The sequence below is a fragment of the Dermacentor silvarum genome, chromosome 2, assembly GCF_013339745.2.
Source record: "Dermacentor silvarum isolate Dsil-2018 chromosome 2, BIME_Dsil_1.4, whole genome shotgun sequence".
NCBI lineage: Eukaryota > Metazoa > Arthropoda > Arachnida > Ixodida > Ixodidae > Dermacentor > Dermacentor silvarum.
The window spans coordinates 217,647,748-217,667,660 of NC_051155.1; the positions used below are offsets into that span (position 1 = coordinate 217,647,748).

Here is a 19,913-nt window from a genome sequence, read left to right on the forward strand (position 1 = left end):
TGTGCCAGCAACTCCTTCCCAAAGTCTTCTCTCAATCAGTCCCACCTGTGATGCTTTTTTTTTTTTTTTTGTATTGCAGACTGTGCAGCAGGTCCTGGATGAAGCGTCAGCCGTGCTCGCAAAGACCAAGGGGGCCACCAAGCAGCAGCAGCCGCCAGTGCCTGCTTAGTCTTTGCACGTCCTGGTGATGCCAGAGAGTGCTGCACTTGTCTCCGTCAAGGAGAGGACATGAACTGCTGCGGAGGAGTGCGCGGCTGGCAACAGAGAATGTAGTCTGCACAAGCACGGCCGCTGGTTGGGGTGGGGTGGGACAGAGTTGCATACAAAGATTAACTAGAGGGAAGCCTGCTGCTGCGTGCAACTTGCACGGTTGTGATGGATAGTACAATATTTCTGGCTTCACTCTCGTGGCTTCAAATGTTGAACTCAAAGTGCTGTCATTTGGCTGTTTTCTGGGTTATGCGATATGCAGCACAAACGAGGCACACTAGATGACAAAGAAAGGGCATGCCTTGTTTGTGCGACACATTTCATGATGCAGTACCAAAAAAAAAAAAAAGAGGAATTTTACAGAACGTAAAAGACAATGATGGGCATCGCGGTCAAATGCTATAGCCAGATTTAGCAGTTGCAGTTCATTGCATCAAACACTCACTCGCATAGTGAACTTAAATTTTGAAAGAAATTCCATCAACTCCTGAATTTTAACTTTTAAATATTGCAAGCGAATGTGGTGATACAAGTAGACGAAAGAAATTGCATATCAAAGGGTGATGAAGAGAGCCACAACGTATTCTCAGTAATATTCACTGGCCGGATGAGGAAAAATGTCCACACTACCTGCAAATTTTCATGGTACAGTTGAACCTTGTTATAACAAAGTCACATCAACATAATTCCTTTACTATATCCGATATTCGCTTAAGCGCATGTTTGTTACACGCTGATATTGGCAATGGACATTAAATTTAGTTTGTTATATCTGATAATTTGTTCTATCAAGGTTTGACTGTATTTGAACAGCAGTGCCAGATTGCCCTCTAATAATCTTTGTACGAGACTATGTAAGGGGGGAGGGCGCAAGCATGCATCAATGTCTTTATGTGCTGACCCCGCATTGTGCCCCTGTGGTGCTGTGCCCACCCAGCGGCCCATGGCGCACTTTACGCCATCATTACTAGTCAAAAGAAATGTGAGAAGCCCAAAGCAGTGCCTTGAGGCAGGTTTTAGATTTGACGTTGTGCTGGCCTTATCGAATTCAACCTGGTTTGCTGTGGTTTTTATGTTCCTAGTGTATGATGATGAGCCATTTTTATTAGAATTGCCCTGGCCACACTTTCTTGAAAGGAACTGTAGGTGCTCCATGCCAATAGAGGACCAAAGCCCTAGTTTGTGAGCACTGTCCAGCATACTGAACACTGCTCTGGAAGGGGGCGGTTTGTCTTTGTTAAGAGGGCTACTAATGAGAAACACCAAGTTAAACTAGATTGGTAGATTAAACTTTTGTAATGATAGAAAGACCAGTCTTACTACGAGTGATGACTTGGTAGGCCAGAGCTGATGTAAAAAAAAAAAAGAACTGTTAGTGACACTGCATCACTATTCCCCCACGAACTCCTTCAGGTGTGGAATTCGACAGTGTTTGCTTCACAATAAAAGGAGGATCAAATCACATTTGGAAGTACATATGGACTGAGCTTGCCAAAAATATGTTAAAATAGTGAAATCTCTGACGTCGTACCAATATTGTTGTCACAGCTTTGGTGAAGGTTCGTTTTTCTCTTAATGGACTTTTTCTCTGCTAATAGCGAACATTTTTCTACAATATAAATGTAAATAGAGTTTTGAAAGAAGTCCTACCATATTGCAGTGAGATTACCTTACTTTTTTTCTGCTAATAGTGAACAATTTTCCACAAAATAAATGGAAATATAGCTTTTGATGAAAATTCTACCAATCTAAACTGACTTGGTGTCACTCTCTGTGGCATACCTTTCAGGGGCTAGCTGATAATGTAACATGATCCAGTAATGGAGAAAACTAATGTTATAGAACACCCTGGAGGGAGTGTGACCTTGATTGAAAAAAGAAAAAGAAAGTCTTATTTCTTACGAATATTTGCCTCTTAGGCTCAAGAGTGCCTGCAGTGCATTATGAAAACTATAAAGAAGAGCACATTGTACATATATTGGTAGTTGTCTGTGGTGGTTGGGGAGGGGGTTGACTGTGCAATCGGAAAGAGAATGCATTTTTATACGAGTGTACAATGTTTTCTAATATTGTGCTGGTTGCTGTTTTTTTTTTTTTTTTTGTCTTCACTGAATGCACAAATGCATGGTCTGTTATCTATATTTATGCGTACACACAGACATGTCGGGAATCGAAAGTTTGTTGCTTATGTCACTGTTATCACAATTGCACACCTCACATTTCTGGAAAGCATTATAGACGCTTCATTTTCTTCAAGGAAATTACGCAGTGTGTAGAGTGTAGCTGCCCAAATTGATGCTGTGATTACGCTATCTCATACACCACCTGCTGCAATTTATTATGAAGTGTGCAGAACAGATAAAAAACAATGGCACTTGTGGCTGGCTATAACAAGGTGCCGCCATGTTCCAATCAATAGTAGTACCTCACTGCGCTGACCTTTACACAGCAGCCTTTGCTTGCAGTCAGTCACATTTCTTTTATATCTCCCAGTTTTCCCAAGTCTGTTTTTTTACTACGAAAAACTGCAATTGAGACAGGGCTACTCGGTATGTTATACAATTAGCATACATCTTTGCTACTCTCAATGCGGTACCGACGTCACGTTTTCAGACTTGGTAATTTGTTTCTTTTTAATCAAACGAAGGTGTAAATTCTTTAGACCCAAGAAAGAATGCTGTCAAGCGTCAGAGTGCCCTAAATAACTTACTGTAGTACTTGTTTCTATCAACCAGTTTCGGTACCCAAGAGCTGGGCACGTCACGACATTGTGAAACACTGGCTCGCTCTGTTCTCGCAATGGCTGCAACTGCCATATGTGAGCGCAGCCAGAAACAGATGCGTTTCTGATGTTAGTTAATTTCTTTATGAGCAGCGTAATCATAGCTAGCGTTATTGCTAAGCAATGCTGGCAAATCTTGCTCTGTATCATGATGTCACAATAATGTTCATGAAGCCAGGTCTGGCATTTCAAGACCAACTTTAGTATCAAATTAAAATATCTGATGTATTTCTCAACCTTCATCCTTTTACGTGCAAGGAACGTGTGGTAGAATTTCTACAACTTCGAAAATATGTGTCAGTACTTGTTTAAAGAAACTCTGCTGTCATTGATGCGCATGCACAGATAATCTTAAAAGCTGTCGTTATCTATTAAGTCTTTTGACCTTGTTGCTGTATTACAACTACTTCATGCACTGTGGCACAGCGAGGGATGTACCACACATCAGCAAAAAGGAGATGAGGGCTTCACGCAAGGTCCTCACTTCGACGCACAAGCCCAAAGTAGACAGGATCGGTGCTAAGTGTAGAAAAGTCCTCTATTTGCTGAAACTGCTATCGCCTAGTTTCAATCCGTCGCATTCACAGAGCAAGACTAGATGTCAGACTGGAGCAGAAGGCTGCAAATGGATGATCAGATCGCATCACACAATATAAAAGAGAGGTGCCAGTCACTGAAGCGCTGATGGGTTGCATTTGAAAATTGCATGGAACTGCCTTGCGACAAGTTCCCTTTGGACTTCTCAGCTACTGCATGAACATTTCTGTCACCAACTTGTCGCCCTGGAAAGCACAGTTCTGCAACCTTATTCTGTGATCATGCTATGGAGTGTTAACCACAAGCCTCCTCATGCAAGATTCCCTAGGCCCAAAGTGAACTATGCTTTATTTAAGCTTGACTCGAAATTATCACGCTTAATCATGCAGCAACCTATCAAACATGGACACCTGTTTTCTAGAACACTACGGTGCCAACTGCAATCTTTCAACTGGCATGTAAGTTGTAAGGTACAGTTCACACTATTTACACCAATCACAAAACAACGCACGTTGTCTATCTGTTACAAGGCACCCTCGAATGTGACGAGCAAAACATGAGGTGCAGTGTTAAGAAAATGATGCTGCATCATCTCAGTTAATTTATGTGCAAACTTGTGTGTTGTTGAATCAAGTGCATATTTATCACGATTTTGACGATTGTTATTGTGTTGTTTTGTCACTATGGGTGCATGCACCCACCACCCAACTTAATTAGTCTGGGCAATACATCTTCTGCCTAGTAATACTGGACAGCTCCTCTGTGTGTCCCTGAATGACTTAGCACTGGCAGATGGAATCACATTAACAACAATTTGGGTTCCATTTTTGTTCAGCATCTCAGGCAGTGTGCACACAGACATGAGGACTTTATCCAGTATTACTTGACACGAATAAGATGAGCATGTTGAACAACGAGCTTCGATTTAGCTTGTTTCCAGATGGAGAAATGAGTTTCATTCCTGGGAGCTCCTCTGAACAATCATGTGCCTTCGGAGTCTTCCCTCCCCAAACAACCCAAATGCACGTGTCAGTTCTAAGTTTTATTTATAAATAAAGGCATCTGCCAAACGCTATTTATTGTACACAAACTTGAATGACTCGGTGCGTGACTTGAAGCTCGAGCAGAAGGCGCGAGTTTGCCATGAAAATTTTGCATTTTTAACAATGGAGAAAAAGGACCTACACAATGCACACAGTGAAAACACTTGGGTGCACTGTTTGTCAGTAAAAAAAAATCAAGCAACAGCATTTTTCACAGGCTCCTTGTAAAGATATGTGCGTGCCAAAACAGCAAAATAAGAAATGAAATCGTAAAAAGACAGCGTGCACTCCAAAGGGGTTCGATAATCACATGCATAAAGTGAAATCTTGCTTGAACTCGGCACAGTTCCATTAAAAAAAGCAGGGCAGCATAAAATCCAGCAACAGGAGAAGCTGAGTGCGTAAAGTAATTAAACTGATAATGTGCCTTCAACTCCTAAATTGAGCAAACATGCTGTCAGCAAGTGCTGTTCTGTAACAATCAGAAGCCAACTGCTGCCTCGTGTGATGGCACGAAATATTCCAATCCTGTTTGCAGAGTTCAAGCATAAGGCAAACAGGTATGCTGCGAGTGTTGCCACTTTTCAACTTCTGTGCTGGTGCGTGGTCAACATATATATATTGTGTCAACATGGCAAGAGAAAAGGTGCCAATGCTCAAACATTTTCCTTCATGTGCTCGTCTAGTAAAGTTGCATGTCGAGATATACAAGGCTCAAAGCTGGCTTTCTTTGCAAGAGGTAGGTAAAGGTCATAAAAACTGCTGGTAGTACTGGTAGAGGAGATTGACTGATTATAAAGAAAAGGTTTTGTGCAGGAACAGCTGTCAAGCACATTTCTTTTGAAGGCTAACTTGTCCGACACAAGCTAAAGTATGCATTACAAAGCATATATATACCCCTTATATGGTGCTTTGCTGCCTACTTGTGCGCTGTACACGATCCCGTATGCAAGGCTTTGAGAAGTAAAGCACGATTAAAAACTGAATTAAGTACCACAAGATTCCATCAAGTCCTCACAGAAATACTTTTTTTTTTTTTCAGAATGGTTATGGCTGTACTAACCTTGCTAAATGGAGTAACTTCGTCGTTTTATAGTGTCACTGTTGTTGCACATGGTTGCCTCACATAATACATAAAGCAGCCAAAAAGTCTGGATAGTATATGAACACACAATATACATACACGTAAATATGTAAATCAATAATAACCTCGATCCTTCTAAGTAAAGCTCTAATAAATGGCTGTATATTACACAGTTCAAAACTCAACCTAACCCAAATGGCATAACTCCTCCAGTACAGCAATTCAAAAGTCACGATAACCCAAACACAAGTCCATGTATGAAATAATATACAAAACAAGCTTTCTATTCCCATAAAAGCTAACTAAAAATCTCGAGAGCAAGACATGACGCACTGAAAAATCCTAAATAATGTAAGTGCTTCTTTTGCTTGACAAGCAGCAATATCAAAAGCGAGTTTCTGCATATAGAGCTGTTTGTTTTTTCAGTCGTACTTAGATGGAGCTGCATGTTCAAAGGAGTTCAACAACTTTCACATATATATGTATATAAAAGTTCAAACAAGTGCGTTAATGACTTAGCTAAGGGTTTTTGTCAACAAGAGCTACTGTGCAGCAATTTGCTCCACCTTGGTTTAAAAGCAGCAAGGTAGGGATGCAATGTACAGGAATGCAGTCTTTCACGCTAGTGCTAGCCGCCTTTGATAGAAACTGGCACATCAAGAACCACACTGTGCATGCAGACAATAAACTTTATCACCCACTAATTCCACTGAGAGCAGTGCTCTCGAGGCCCCGTACTAGCCTTCGTCGTCACAATCATGTAAAAACTAGGCCAAATTGCAAATGAATGTGCTTGAATACTGTAGCGCTATACACCGCTTTGTTGTGCGCTTGGAGAATGCAAAATATTCGCACACACTGCAGCCCTAGCTGCATCTGCACAGTAGACAATACACGTCATCAGTTCAAACTGTTTGCAATGGAGAACACTTGGTGCATGGTAAAGCACAATCACACATGCTGCGCGACATTTCTTGAGGCCACTCTGATTCCCTCAATGTACCCATGCATGCTGGAGCAACATGCTGCATTTACACGAATATAATGCGAGACTTGACAAGTAAGAAAATAAATCAATGTTACCATTGTAATGTGACGTAACAATGTGAAACTCAAGCCTATTAATCAGCTTCTAGTGCTTTAGCAAGGCGTAATGTGTGATTGGCAACAGTGATACATGACTCCATGAAACTTGCACATGCACCACAGCTTGCAAGGGTGTGCATCACGGTAACACCCCACCACTAAACTGACAGAAATGGCCCATGAAATGCCACGAGCCAGCCAGGATAGCTGTGCTTGTAAAAGTGAAGTTGCATTGGCGTGCATCTTCTTAATAGCGACTTCACTCCCACCCACGCATGTACACTGACATTCTCCTTACGACATCGAAAAGTTCGCTTTTCTGCAAAGTCCAGTTGCCTAGTAGTTGAGCTCACTGCATACTAAAGCACAACATATAAAAAAAATACCTCATGTTATATTCGTGCAAATGCAACATATTTGCTTCACAATCTCTCAACAATACCTCTCTCTGCAGACATGCCTCAACTAGTCTGAAAGAGAGCATCAGGTGCAGTGACAACGACCATTGACAATCTCCGTGCAATACAGTAACATTGAAACAAGTGCTTCTCCAACTAATATACGTGGAGCTGAGCATGCTTGTGTACACACGAGCACGTGAGCTCACACTGGCACTTATGCTTACAGTTTGTGATGATTCCCGAACACACAGGTCTTGCAAACATGAATTCATAAACCAGAAAGAAGAAAACACTTCTTTTCACAAGGTTTCCGCAATGTTCAACACTCTCCATTGCTCGACAAACTGCACCTCTCATTTCAGAATCTGAAACTATCAATCTGACATAAACCGACAGCCTGAAGGGCTTGTCGTAGAACTGACTAGTTAAAAGACATTACAGGTGCCACTGTGTGGCGCCCTCTATAATTATGTTGCTGTTGTCAACAACAGGTACACACTGAATGCTGTTCAAACTGTTGAAGAAAACGCAAGGACAAAACTGAGTGCATCCAACTCCGTATGTAATGTCACCAAGGAGAAGCTTGTAGCAGTTGCTTCATCACACAGGAGTAAACAAATTGTGCTAGTTAATATGCCAGTTGTCAGCCTCCTGCAGTTTATACTTTTGAAGATCTTCACTCAATCAATATGAGGTAAAAAGCCTCTAGCGATGCGTGGCTATCCTCAAGATCAGAATTTTATCCACGTGGCTTCAACAAGCAGAATAGATATCACATTGTGCGCAGGGACAGCAGAAAGAAATGGCACACGTGAATCTATGTACGTCTTATTTCTTTTGGCTGTCCTTGTCTCCAATGCACTATGTACTTTGCTCCGACAAGTCCAAATAGCAGCATTTGCAATGAGCACTTGCTACAACCAACAAGACATACGACTGGTTGCTGCCTCAGAAGACTGGGTTACGATGAAGCTAAAATAAGAAACCCTCAACCAAAATGGCAAAACAATGATGCCTGCCAAAACCAGATGAATGATTGAGAGATGCTACTACTACGTGCCTGCAAAGGCACAAACAAGAATACCCCATCAGGCTGGGCAAGGTTGGTCAATAGTCCACACAAGAGCAAAAAGAAGAAAGCAAGCTTATATCGTGGCCCCCATTGGCTGGATGAGCAGCAGAAAGGCACTTGTTGCATGTGGGCGACTAAAACTTGTTCTTGTGCTGACACACGAGATAAGATGGCGTACACGACTGTTGAAACCCTGTGGACATGCACATAGGTCTTGTCCCTGCAACAAAAACGCACGTGAATAATGGCTTAACTTTGAACTCCAACAGGCATTGCAATCTACACCATTATCATGGCAACCCTTATAGATATGCATACTTATACAGTTAAAGGTAACAGTCATGCCAGTTTTTATACTTTGCTTATTTTTCTTCAGACCTAAAGGAAACACTGATCAGAGCAAAATTTACAGGAGTAACTCATAGGCCGGTACAACACCAGGCCTCAAACTGTAACGCATATTATAACATGTATAATGTGACACCTGGCACCGTAGCTGTGCATTAATTTTTCTGAAAGTTTTAAACCAGTCTATGATGTTACCTTTAAGCTTGACCAAAAACAGCCTTAACATCCACTTTACAAAGGTAGCTGTAGTAAAGGTGCACAGAAGGTGTCATATGCGGGATGCAACTGCCAGATGCAGCACTGTAGATGCCCAGCCATAGCTAAGCAACAGCTGCCTTTGCCACAGCGTCTGCTACTGTGCGAGTTGTCGCATGACCTAACGAGAAGAGATACTGGGATAACAGGTCATGCCAGTTATGCTCCAATATATGTTCACCAAGAGCTTCACATCCTTTGCATTCCTGCTTGGTAACTGAACTCTGCACACAAGTAAGCTTACAAAAGACCGGAAAGATAAGCTGAGAGGTTTCTGGGAGGGTGGTAACGAATTTGTCTTAGCAGTAAGTCAGGCAGTGGTCTGAGATCAAAGCAGATGACAGCATGGATGCACTCCTCATGCTGCAAAATTTGTCTACAGCTCTGCCACAGGCACCTGCATCTGACGTGGAGTAGAGCTCAAGCCACATACCTGCTACTCGCTAAGTTGCTTGGTACCTTCTGTTTATAGAAAGGAAAAGAACCTGCCTGTGAAAATGTGCCGCAGAAGCTTCAGACACCATGGCAGCTTGGAATGTTAGTCGACTCCTCCAAAGGATTCTGACCCTTCGATGGCTTGTATCAATTTCTCCCGGAGATCTTGGTAGCTTTCATACATTGGCAGATCTAAACGGTTGAAGCTAAGCCAGAGAAGGATGCAAAAGAAAAGACAAACTGAGTAACTCTGTAGCCTCACAAATGATCAGAATATGCTGCATCAAGCACAAAAAACTACGTGCAAGTATTACTCTTCACCAGAGAAAAATAATTATCTATCTATGAATTCTGCGACACTTGACAAAAACAACTGCTTAGGAGTAAATAATGTTCCTTCAGTCCATTACAAGTGTCTATTGTCAAGCTTACTGTGACAAACACACACTCAAGAGGAAATGAAAATAATGGAAGCAACATTGCCTCAAGCCATGCTTCATATCACAACACAGGTTGCATTGCATCAGTGCTAAGCAGTGACAACTACTTCATACTCTCACACTAATGTCATCCTTTCCCTTTGACTGAACCAACAATTCTTTAGGAATCACGAGTTGAAAGATACATCAATCAGAACAAACTCCTTGGTGAAAACCCGTAAGCTGTTGATGCCGACAGCATATTTCTTGACCAATCTTGACAGATTGAATGTGAAGAAGTGCACAAAAAGCAGCTCTCACCAGGTGTGAGAGCGAGGCAGGTTGCTGGGCGAGCCCCACCGTTCCAGTGTGAACGGCTGCGGCCCGTTGCTGCCGTGCAGCTCGGCAAAGCCGTTCATCGGGACCCTCGAGGTGCCCGTCACAAACTGGAGCAGGCGTGATCGCATCTCGTTGTTGAATGACAGCACTAGCCTCCAGAACCACTGGACCACCACGTGGTTGGCATGATAGCCACCCTTGTAGACAGTGTGGCGCCGCCAGTCACGCACGTCAATCTGGCCGATGCCACACATGAGCAACTCAAGCTCGTGCTCATCGAAGACACGCAGCAAAGCCAGGGGAACCAGTTCGTTCAGGCCTTCGAGGAAGGCATTCATCTGGGGCCGCACACGTGATGCAAATCGCCACTGGATCACCAGGTCAACATAGCGGGCCTTGTTCTCCTGCGTGACAGGTAGGTCAGCGCCACCAGGCACGAGCTCACGCTGCTGCATCTGCCCAAACAGGTCCTCGTCCACCGAGAATCGGAGGTCCAGCTCGGCGGGGTCGTTGTCCATGATCCAGCGCAACGAGTTGTAGTATTCCGTGTCCTGCGTGGCAGTTTTCTCTCATGTTCAGCTATGCAAGCATTTCCATTTGAAACCATGCAAACCTGATTGTTGTCATAAAACTGCATGACATGCTTTTAACAGCAGTGGAAAAGAGAAAAAGCTAAATTTTCTTGCACCAACGGTGTCTCCATATCTGAGCAATAAATGTAACTAAAAGGAGGCCGTATTCATATCGTTACTGTGTAAAAGGGACGCAAGAGAGAAGTAGTGCTATTAGGTTAAGCTCTATTAGCAAATTTTACTTTTGCGATAGAAAAAGGGCTTGGTTAGCCAGAGGGGATGTAAACACAGGTGCCACCCAAACTTCTTGCACCAGCTCGCCATGACATTGTGGAAAGTATCAGCTCCTACTTGAGTCTAGTTAATTGTTCATCAGTGAAAAGGGATTACAGTGCATTCTAAATGAACAATCATTTAATGAATTAATGAATTTAATAAATGAACAAGCCTAGCAAGTTTTGAGAGCTTTTCCTGTGCCAAAACTACACTGGTGCTGAGGTACTGGCACAATATTCAATAAAGGAATGGCTCGCCTTAAAGTTTGAGCCCATAGAAATGCATGGGAGCAGGTCAGGACCTTCAGCCGGGATCGAATTAAACAAAAAATAAAATTAAATAGTCAAATTAACGGAAGTCTACTGTATTACAGTACACATAAGAAAGTGTGCAAAACACAGTTAAATGCTCTTTAGTCTGCTGCAAATTGACACTTTGATGATAATTTCAATGAAATTGTGGTACTCACATTATAAGCAAGCTGGTGTTACTCTCAGACAGTATATACACGAAGCTCATTATAACTAAGTTGCATCCAACTCGAAAATACTTTTGTTATACTAATACTTACTACAAGCACGAACTTGTTACGCACAGTAACACTGTTATCGGTGATAAACATTTTTTATTTACTTCATTAGATCCGATGATTTGTTATTATCCGTGTTCATTATATTGACACGTGTCTGACTGGAACAGGTGACACTAAGTCATGCACACACATGCACACGCTCAAGAAAACAGCATAAGTCCAAACTCCCTATTGGCTTCGAGAGCCAAGTGAAAACACACACACAGACATGAGCTTACTTAGCAAAGTACAGCAGAAATCACTCACCACAGACTCCATGTCCTTGATAGTGATTGGCTTCCCCAGCATCATTTTGTAGAAAGGTCGAATGAAGAATGCTGAAAGGTACAACAAGATTCTTTAGGGCACTAACCTTAACCCATGCTATTTTATCTTTTATCCTCTGTAGCGAAACTTACCATCAAGCAATTTCCCATGATAAACAGCCATACCAGCCACTCTTCCAATAAACTTGAAGTAAGAGAGGTGATCTTCATTACACATTCCTGAGCACGGGTTGATCTGAAGTGTGTAGTTATCCCTGAAATGCAACAATTATCAATGTTGATAAGCATGAAAAGCTTGGTTGCACAGCAGGCTTGCTTGTTTGCAATTAAGTTTTGAGTGCGTTTAGGATACTACAAAGCAACGAAGAACAAACACAGAATACACATAGTTAGGTGTAAGGCAAGAACTAACAATGATTGAAGAAAGATATAGTGTCACCAGTGCACTTAAGATAAACTGTCAACCTCAATCTCCATCATTCCTTGTGTTCTAGAGGAAGCGTGTAGCATATAACAAAAATTAAAAAATACCAGTTTTGCATGAAGGGTGAAGCAATGACAGCGATAGCAAGGTTCAGAGTTGTGCTTCAACTCCTGAAACTGTATTCAAAGTATGCGCAACTGTGACATCTTGGCGCAACGTAGCATGGAAGGCAACTCCTGCTGGATAGAAGGGAACAGCGCCCAGCAGCTGCGCAACATCTCACAATGCTTGCGTGCTAAAGAGCACTGCCAGTGGTGTTGCAGGCATTGCACTTCGGCGGTACACTAGATGAGACTGACGGGAAACCGTCGGCATTTGGAAAACGAGCCAAGTGTCTCAACGCACTAGCTTGCATGCAGGAAATTCATAAGGGTGCTCGAATTCTACTTGAAGCATGACACTGTGGCCTCAATAAAGAAAAAAGAAGTGCAACTGTGGTCTAATGGTTAAAGTACTGAGCTTTCGTGCTAGAGGTAACATGATAGAATCCGGCTGACGAACATTTTTATTTATGTAGGTTTATTACACACAAAAAAAAAAAAAAAAAATCATGGCTATGGTGAGAATTCGCCTGGGGTGTCCATATAATTGCATATATCGTATATCGCAATAAAATTATATCTATGCTGGATACTTACGAGCATCGACAAGACTTCTTGTCACAACAACATTATAAATTCAAGGTGCATTAAATCAGCCCAGTTATATTGTATGTTAATAGTTTAATCACTATAAGTGGGCTACATTTTTTGTACTGTGTTTATTAAAAAAAAGATAGACCAGTTTTCTTACTGTAAGACAGTTTGTCTCAATGACCAAAAACCAAGAATATGGCCAAAAACACTCACGCTGCCGAATACTCGAAGAGGCCATAATATGGGTTGAACATCTCACGAGACAGCAGGTAGAAGAACTCCCGTGAGGCGCCACCGTAGTCCAGAACCTCTTCACCATCAAACTCGACCCAAAGCTTGGATCTCAGGCGATCCACACATGTAACATTGCTTAGGATACGATACGAGTCTTCCAGAATCCGAGCTCGTGATATCTTGAGCTCAAATTTGTTCGGAATGTTTCCCTGCAAGGGACGCAGTTCTTATTTAGTGAAAGATATGAAAGCCTCCTGAGGAAACACTGATGACAAGGGAACAAACAGAGGAACAAAGAAATACACCAAAGGATGCACGGTAATTAACACACTTACATGAAGGTTAAAGGGCAGTTATCTATTCCTAAATCAAGCAGGAGGTAGTCTGTTTCATGCTTACTAGCTCCAAAAGAATGTACTATTTCCACAGCATTGATTTAACATTTTGACTGATTTAGCATGACTTAGCATATCAAAATTGGTTTAACACATAAATGTGTAGCCAATTCAAAGCTATGGTTGAGACCAAATATGCTGTAGACTGTCACTGTGTAAAAAGAAACTCGTGAAGGCATCAGCGATATGATGTTTACTCACCGGTGGCTTTGGAAGCTTGGATTTGAGATACTCGTACTTCCTCTTATAATCCCTTGAATATGGCACAGCCTGTTAAAGAAAAAGTAAACAAAAACTGCATTAAACCAACTTTTCAAACGTCGAAGCACCACCCTATGAGCTTATGTAGATAGCTAAAAAAAAAGCCAAAGAGAGACCTCACATTTCCCCAGCCCACCATAGAACACATCACAATAATGACTGACAGTAAACAGCATAAGAAAGTTATTGAAGGGACACTAAGGCATGTAAGTGAGTTTAGCTTCATGGTGTATTTTTTCAAGACTTGATATGCATTTATTTGGCTGGAAAAAGTTGGTTATCGGTGGAGAAAATCAAGAGCATACTTTTCTTTGATGAACCTTGCAGCCAAACCATGACTGATAAAACTGTGTGATTGATGAAATGAATTTCAGAGTAGTTTTGCACGTCAGGGAAATGTTTGTTCACAAAATATTATCAAAACTCAATAGGTTGCGTCTTTGGTTCCTTTAGAACACAATGTAAACCTTGTTTATTGATAAACCAGTGACTCGTCCTAAGCAAACAATGTCCAAATCTCCTGACACCAGGAAGCACTAGCGCAGAAATATTAAGCCTTCCTTTCTTTTCTACTACATCTTTTCTGTCTTATTAAAAGTTCACTCATTTTAAGACTGACATACATGTAATTTGCTCATCCAGTTTAAGATTCCTCTTTACACTCCCTTTAACAATATATGCTTTATACTAAATGCTACGTAAACTGGCTATTTGAAGCAATGTAAAAGTAAGCAATAATTTTGAAAACTGCACAAACACATTTAATTTTGCACGCAAGGACATTAAATGGATCAGTATAGAAAATCACACAAAAGAGAATAGAAAAAGATGATAGCTAGTTCATGCCTGCAAATTCATATGTTACGTAAGAAGTAAACATTCATCCAAATACGCTGTTAGTGAAAGGTACATTTGATCTCACCCACAGTTTTAAACAACTGGCTGGATTATCATCAAACTGCTGTTTCATAGGGTACTCACGGGACCAGCAACGTTGGGATTGTTGAAGCGAGGGTCCTCCCATTGTGTTATCCTTGCAGCTACACAGGCAAACAGAAGGAAGACTGTCAGTTTATTCATCGAAATGAGGTGGTGAAGCTTCTATCAGTGTACTATAGTGTTACTGACACAGAGTTACTACAACAGGATCTAAATGACTCTTGGCGTGATGCACCCCTAAATCATATTCCCTGCTTATATCTAGGCATTCTAACTATGAAGTAGCTATGGCTAACCTACAATGTGATTAAAAAGTTATAAATTCGTTCCACAATAACTTGATTAATGTAAACAGCTGTAAGGTGAAGCTGGCATGTTTCCGTAATCCTTTTAAACAGATTCATACCAACGTTCACATTTATTACAGTTAGTTGTAGCAATTGTGCCTGTCTACCTATCTAGCGTTTATCTCCCATAAATCATTTGGGAATTTTTTTTTATACTGATATGTTCTGGAACACTCACATGCAACATGTTTGCTCTGAAATTCGAAAAACTACTTGTCTGTTGTATGCCATCAAGTGACAAGAACCGATAGCATACTCTTCAACATACAGTGTGCTGCAGCTTGGTATCTCTTGCTAATGTTAAAATTTGTTATGTATGGCTTACACAAGAATCATGACCAGAGTGCATTTTCATACCTGAAGATGCCTTATTTTAATCTGTTGTTTAAGGCAACAATAGTCTTGAAGTACATCTGGACAAAAGAGTTTTGCCTTGCTTATAGGCCTGACTGAGAGCTGCGTCCACCTCAGTGTTTTGTTGTTCCTTGTACAGGCACCCAATACAGGAAGCATATTCACAAATACTACATTCCAGTACTTTTTAATGATGTGCCTGTAGATATGTTCTCCTTGAATAGCTGCAAAGTTGTGAAAAAAACTTGTTTGAGGTTTATTGTACCGTAAAAAGCCGCATATAACATGAGGAGAGATTTAAGAATGGTGAAAAGCGAAAAGAGGGTTTCATCCACATATATATAATATGTATGTGTGAGGCATACTCAGCGAAAACATTTTTACATCAACTTCGAGCTTAAATTGTCATTGTCTCTAGTTGTGCTGTCTTTGGAGAGTTCCTTGTCTGAGAACTCTTCCCCTAGATAGTCATCTTCTGTGGTGTTGAGCAAGTTTGAAATGCTGCACTTCTTAAAAATGCAGTACACAGGGTCCTCCGGGATGCCATGTCAGCACATTATGGTGGCCGAACCCACGCCATCTCTAGATGGTGCCACCTGTACGCTATAGGACTGTGAGGATGATGGTAGCTATGCAGCAATAATGAAACCAAAACTTCAAGTCTAGTTTACGGAGGAAATTTTTGGTTTAAATCCGTATATAGTACGAGGCGAAAATTTGGGACGCTGATAATTGTAAAAAATCCTTGTATTATATACGGATTACTATGGTATTTAAACCTGTGATTAATTTTCTTTGTCTATGTTATTTTGGCTCCAGCTGCCGTTTACCGCCCCTCAAGACCTCGTTTGGCTTCAGCCGGATTGCTTTTGTATATTGATATTCTATTCTAATAAACATTATTATTATTATTATATAGAGTCGAAACAAGTTGAAAAAAATCAATAAATTAAATGTGGCTTATACAAAGTTTCAGCTCCCATGCAAGCTAAGCTGTCTCTCTGCTTATTTCAGAGCAGCGTGTCTTTTAGATATATTTTTTCTTCTTTTGCCTGACACAACCTGAATAAGACTAATTTCATTATCTGCACACCTCTACTCTTTTTCACAAATACTAGTATGGAGAGCACTGTAGCACCTTGCCAAGCCTCTGCTAAAGAAGAGAGAGCTTAGCAGTATGTAATGGATGCGAGCAGCTTGCACACACTTACAGAGAGCTTGAGGTGCTCGAGAAATTGTGCTAGTGGCTCTAAAGCTGGCAATCAAAACGCTTCTACACACAGCACCAATAGTGTTTATTAACAGTGGGACTGCTGTTTCTAAACCTCCCCAGTGATTAGTAAAATGTGAGGCTGCATCAGGGTGCCACATTACAACTGTTAATGGCACCTGGCCGCACCTGGCTGCATGACTGCTGTGTCAGTCAGGCGGCTGCAGCCAATGACTGCTCCGCTAGAGGGTGCATCATGGCCGTGTGGCAGACCCGGCGAGGCGAGGCCGGCAAGAAATATCGTCGCCATTCTGATCCCCCCGGTGCTTTCTTTTTCTTCCCTGTAGAGATGTTCGTCTCTTTCACCGCTGAAGGCAGCACAACTTGGCTACAATTTGTTTCTGACACAAAATAACTAAGAGCATAAATTGACCTCGAAAGTGCCTGCTGTAAATCGTTGCATGAAAAAGTAAATTGTTCACGTGCACAAGCGGTCAGCACAGCCACTACAGCAATAGTTTATGTGAAGTGGCTCACCAGGCTAGCATGTTTTCTCATCGCTACCAACAGATTCGGGAAAACTAATTGTATTTTCACTGAAGAGCGACATAAGTGTGCAGACATTGATTGTGTCAACGAATATATAGGCGCTTTATTTCGAGCCGTACATAGATCGCAAGGGCCGTCGACCCTATATCCGATGGCCAGCGAGCTAGGCCTACCGTCTCACAGTGATCACCCGCTTGCCTGGCTTGCTCGTTCACTACTGCCGGCGTTCGTAAAATTAAATGTATCGTATTTAAGCATAACATAATTGTGTACAAGTTGTGCTGAACAACATAGGTGCTTTATTATGAGCTGCATGCGGTGGTGTCACAAGCGCCACCAGTCTCGGATTTAATGGCCCAGCAAGCTAGACCTTCCGGATTCTATAGCTATCGGCGGCTGTCAATGAAGCCGACAATGTGGACAGCCTTGCGGAAAATTTACAGCTTGCATAGACGTGTTTTTATTGGCATCGTTTGCGCAAAACGAAAGAGCTGTGCAAAGGCGTTTGTTTTCTCTTTCTTTGCGAAGTTTCAAAGTATTCCGAGCGTCCATGCAGGGGCGCCGGTTCTGGGTGGAGCTTCGCGCCACTCGCTCATTCATATTATGCATCCCAAATCGCCAAATGCAGCAAGTCGGACCACGGCACGCCGTACGACGAATCGTACGCAAAATCACACCATGTCTCTCTCACTTAACATGGATGTATTGCGGCCTAGCTGACTTAAAAAAAACCATGCGGCAAAGCTGACTTTAGGAAACCAGCTGCCATTGTGCAATACTTATTAGTCCCTTGTCCATTTTTTTTGCTAGAAAATCAGGTGCACATTAGATTTATACTTTGTTTAAGAGCTTTAATGTGGTTTCTACATTAGTTTTCTGCACTGGACACATAAAAAGTGGGCGCGCGTTTGATCCAACAGCGTGTTAGAATCGGGAAAATACTTCCAAATGAATGTAGTGGTGTGTTTTGGCATTTTTTCTGCATCTTGTTTAATTCAACCCGCCGTATAATTCGATCTGTTTCGTCGCTCCCATCAGGATCGAATTAACAGAAGTTGACCGCATAACTTAGTGTACAAACAGTGCCTGGTTTGAGAATATAAGCACATCAGAAGACAACAGCAAAGATGGACAGCACTTACTGTGATCAATGAAGAAAATTCGGCCATCTGTGTGAATGCGCTCTTCCCAGCCATCCTGCATTTGAAAATGGCAGCACTCATGATGGATATTTACAACTTGCTTCTTTCTGGCTTAACAGCTAGAGATCTAAAAATATTGCCCGTGCAAGATAAAGCAATTACACCCATTTGGGCTGGATTACTTAATTAAGCAGGTAGATGTTACAAGAAAAATCACAATTTGCAATTAGTGAATTCACAAAATGTATTTAACATTTTAAATTAATTAGATTAGGTCATGTCATGCACATGCAGAACTAAAGTTGGAAGAAATCCCGACACTAGGATCAGCTAAAATACAGTGTCTGCGAAATGCTCACCAAAGTGCATTGGCATTCCACATAGCTCCTACCAAAACAAAACGTGGCTTATACAAATTTTTGCAAGGTAAACAAAGGTTCAGAGCAGAAATATTTTTATCTGCATTCTGTCGACATTGTTATGATAGGCACTCAACTGGGAGTAAGCTGGGGAACCTATATGAACGCACACATAATCCATAACAATAGGCACAGCACATGCGTGACTACAAATTAAAGGTTAATATTGTCAAGTTCTGTTAAAAAACATTCAGTGACTTAAAAGCATATCATGGGGAGGCAAAGCTATACTTACTGCTTGAAAAAATGCTGCAAAAAGAAATAGATTCAGGCATTTCCAAAATGTAAGAACTGTAAAACAATAAGAAAGCAGACTAAACAAAATCACAAACTGTCATTATTACATTGCCGTCAGTATGCCTCTTTTTTTTTTTATGATATGCATTTTCTCCCCTAATGTTTCAGCAACAAACAACTCGTCCGGTCGAAATGTGCGCATAAGCTGCAACCACTTACAGGAAGCGGTCCCAAGTCATCCATGGTGTTTTGCTGGCTTCCTGGAAGGCTGCCATGCCGCGGTAAGTCACTTGGTTTTCCAGTCCTGGGATCCACCTAACAAGTTGAAAGCAAGCAAAAAATTAAGAAAGAAAGACCTACTGAACATGCTACACTAAAAGCTAGTTAATTCACAACTTGTTAATTGGAAATTTGGGTAATTTGAAGTAGCTGCCGCAGTTCGTCCAACAATGTATTGAAAGCAATATGTAACGCATCCTGCTAATTAACACTGAAATCCGCACCACCATCGTGGATGGGGAGAGTGCTTGTGAGTGGGAGCGCGTTGGCAACACGGGCGTCGCCATGCGTTGGCACCAGCGTGCAGTGCACTCTAAGTCATGGCCACATCGCTTCACCGACAGTCACAGACAGCCGTTCGAAGCGGCATGTGGGTTTGGGATTGTTCCTCTCATGCTCCTAAGAGAGCAGCTGACGGCGCACGCCGTAGAAGTATAGAGGAGATGTCATTTTGGAACGTTTATAGTCCGACGTTTCTGGCGCGCAAGCGAGTGTCGCTTGTGGCCAATCATGCGTACGCTTGCACTGCACCAGCCGCAATGCTGTCCCCTCTACAACACCCGCTCCGTCTGCTGCTCTCTGCGCGCCGCTTTGAACGGCTGTCTGTGATCATCGGCATAGATAGAGTGACCTAGAGTATTCTAGGTCACTCTAGCGAAGCGGCGTAGGCCCCTTTTTCTTTGCGCAATGCATTGTGGGTTGGCACAGTCG

General features: G+C 41.9%; 2 protein-coding genes across 9 annotated transcripts in view; one reads left to right on the forward strand and one right to left on the reverse strand.

Annotated features, from left to right (window-relative positions):
- Positions 1–4,619, forward strand: part of LOC119442660 (uncharacterized) — a 22,907-nt gene extending 18,288 nt beyond the window's left edge. For all 3 annotated transcript variants that reach the window (XM_049662286.1, XM_049662287.1, XM_037707623.2), the window contains exon 8: positions 80–4,619. In XM_049662286.1, the coding sequence (XP_049518243.1) occupies positions 80–169 (90 nt within the window). In that variant the 3' untranslated portion in view covers positions 170–4,619. The remainder of the gene's footprint in view (positions 1–79) is intronic.
- LOC119442655 (E3 ubiquitin-protein ligase NEDD4) overlaps positions 4,559–19,913 on the reverse strand; it is a 42,828-nt gene continuing 27,473 nt past the window's right edge. For all 6 annotated transcript variants that reach the window (XM_049662282.1, XM_037707614.2, XM_037707615.2 and 3 more), the window contains 10 exons: positions 19,143–19,238; positions 18,268–18,322; positions 14,708–14,766; positions 13,667–13,735; positions 13,050–13,279; positions 11,850–11,971; positions 11,698–11,768; positions 9,994–10,562; positions 9,308–9,459; positions 4,559–8,435 (listed from right to left, as the gene is read on the reverse strand). In XM_049662282.1, the coding sequence (XP_049518239.1) occupies positions 9,357–9,459; positions 9,994–10,562; positions 11,698–11,768; positions 11,850–11,971; positions 13,050–13,279; positions 13,667–13,735; positions 14,708–14,766; positions 18,268–18,322; positions 19,143–19,238 (1,374 nt within the window). In that variant the 3' untranslated portion in view covers positions 4,559–8,435; positions 9,308–9,356. The remainder of the gene's footprint in view (positions 8,436–9,307; positions 9,460–9,993; positions 10,563–11,697; positions 11,769–11,849; positions 11,972–13,049; positions 13,280–13,666; positions 13,736–14,707; positions 14,767–18,267; positions 18,323–19,142; positions 19,239–19,913) is intronic.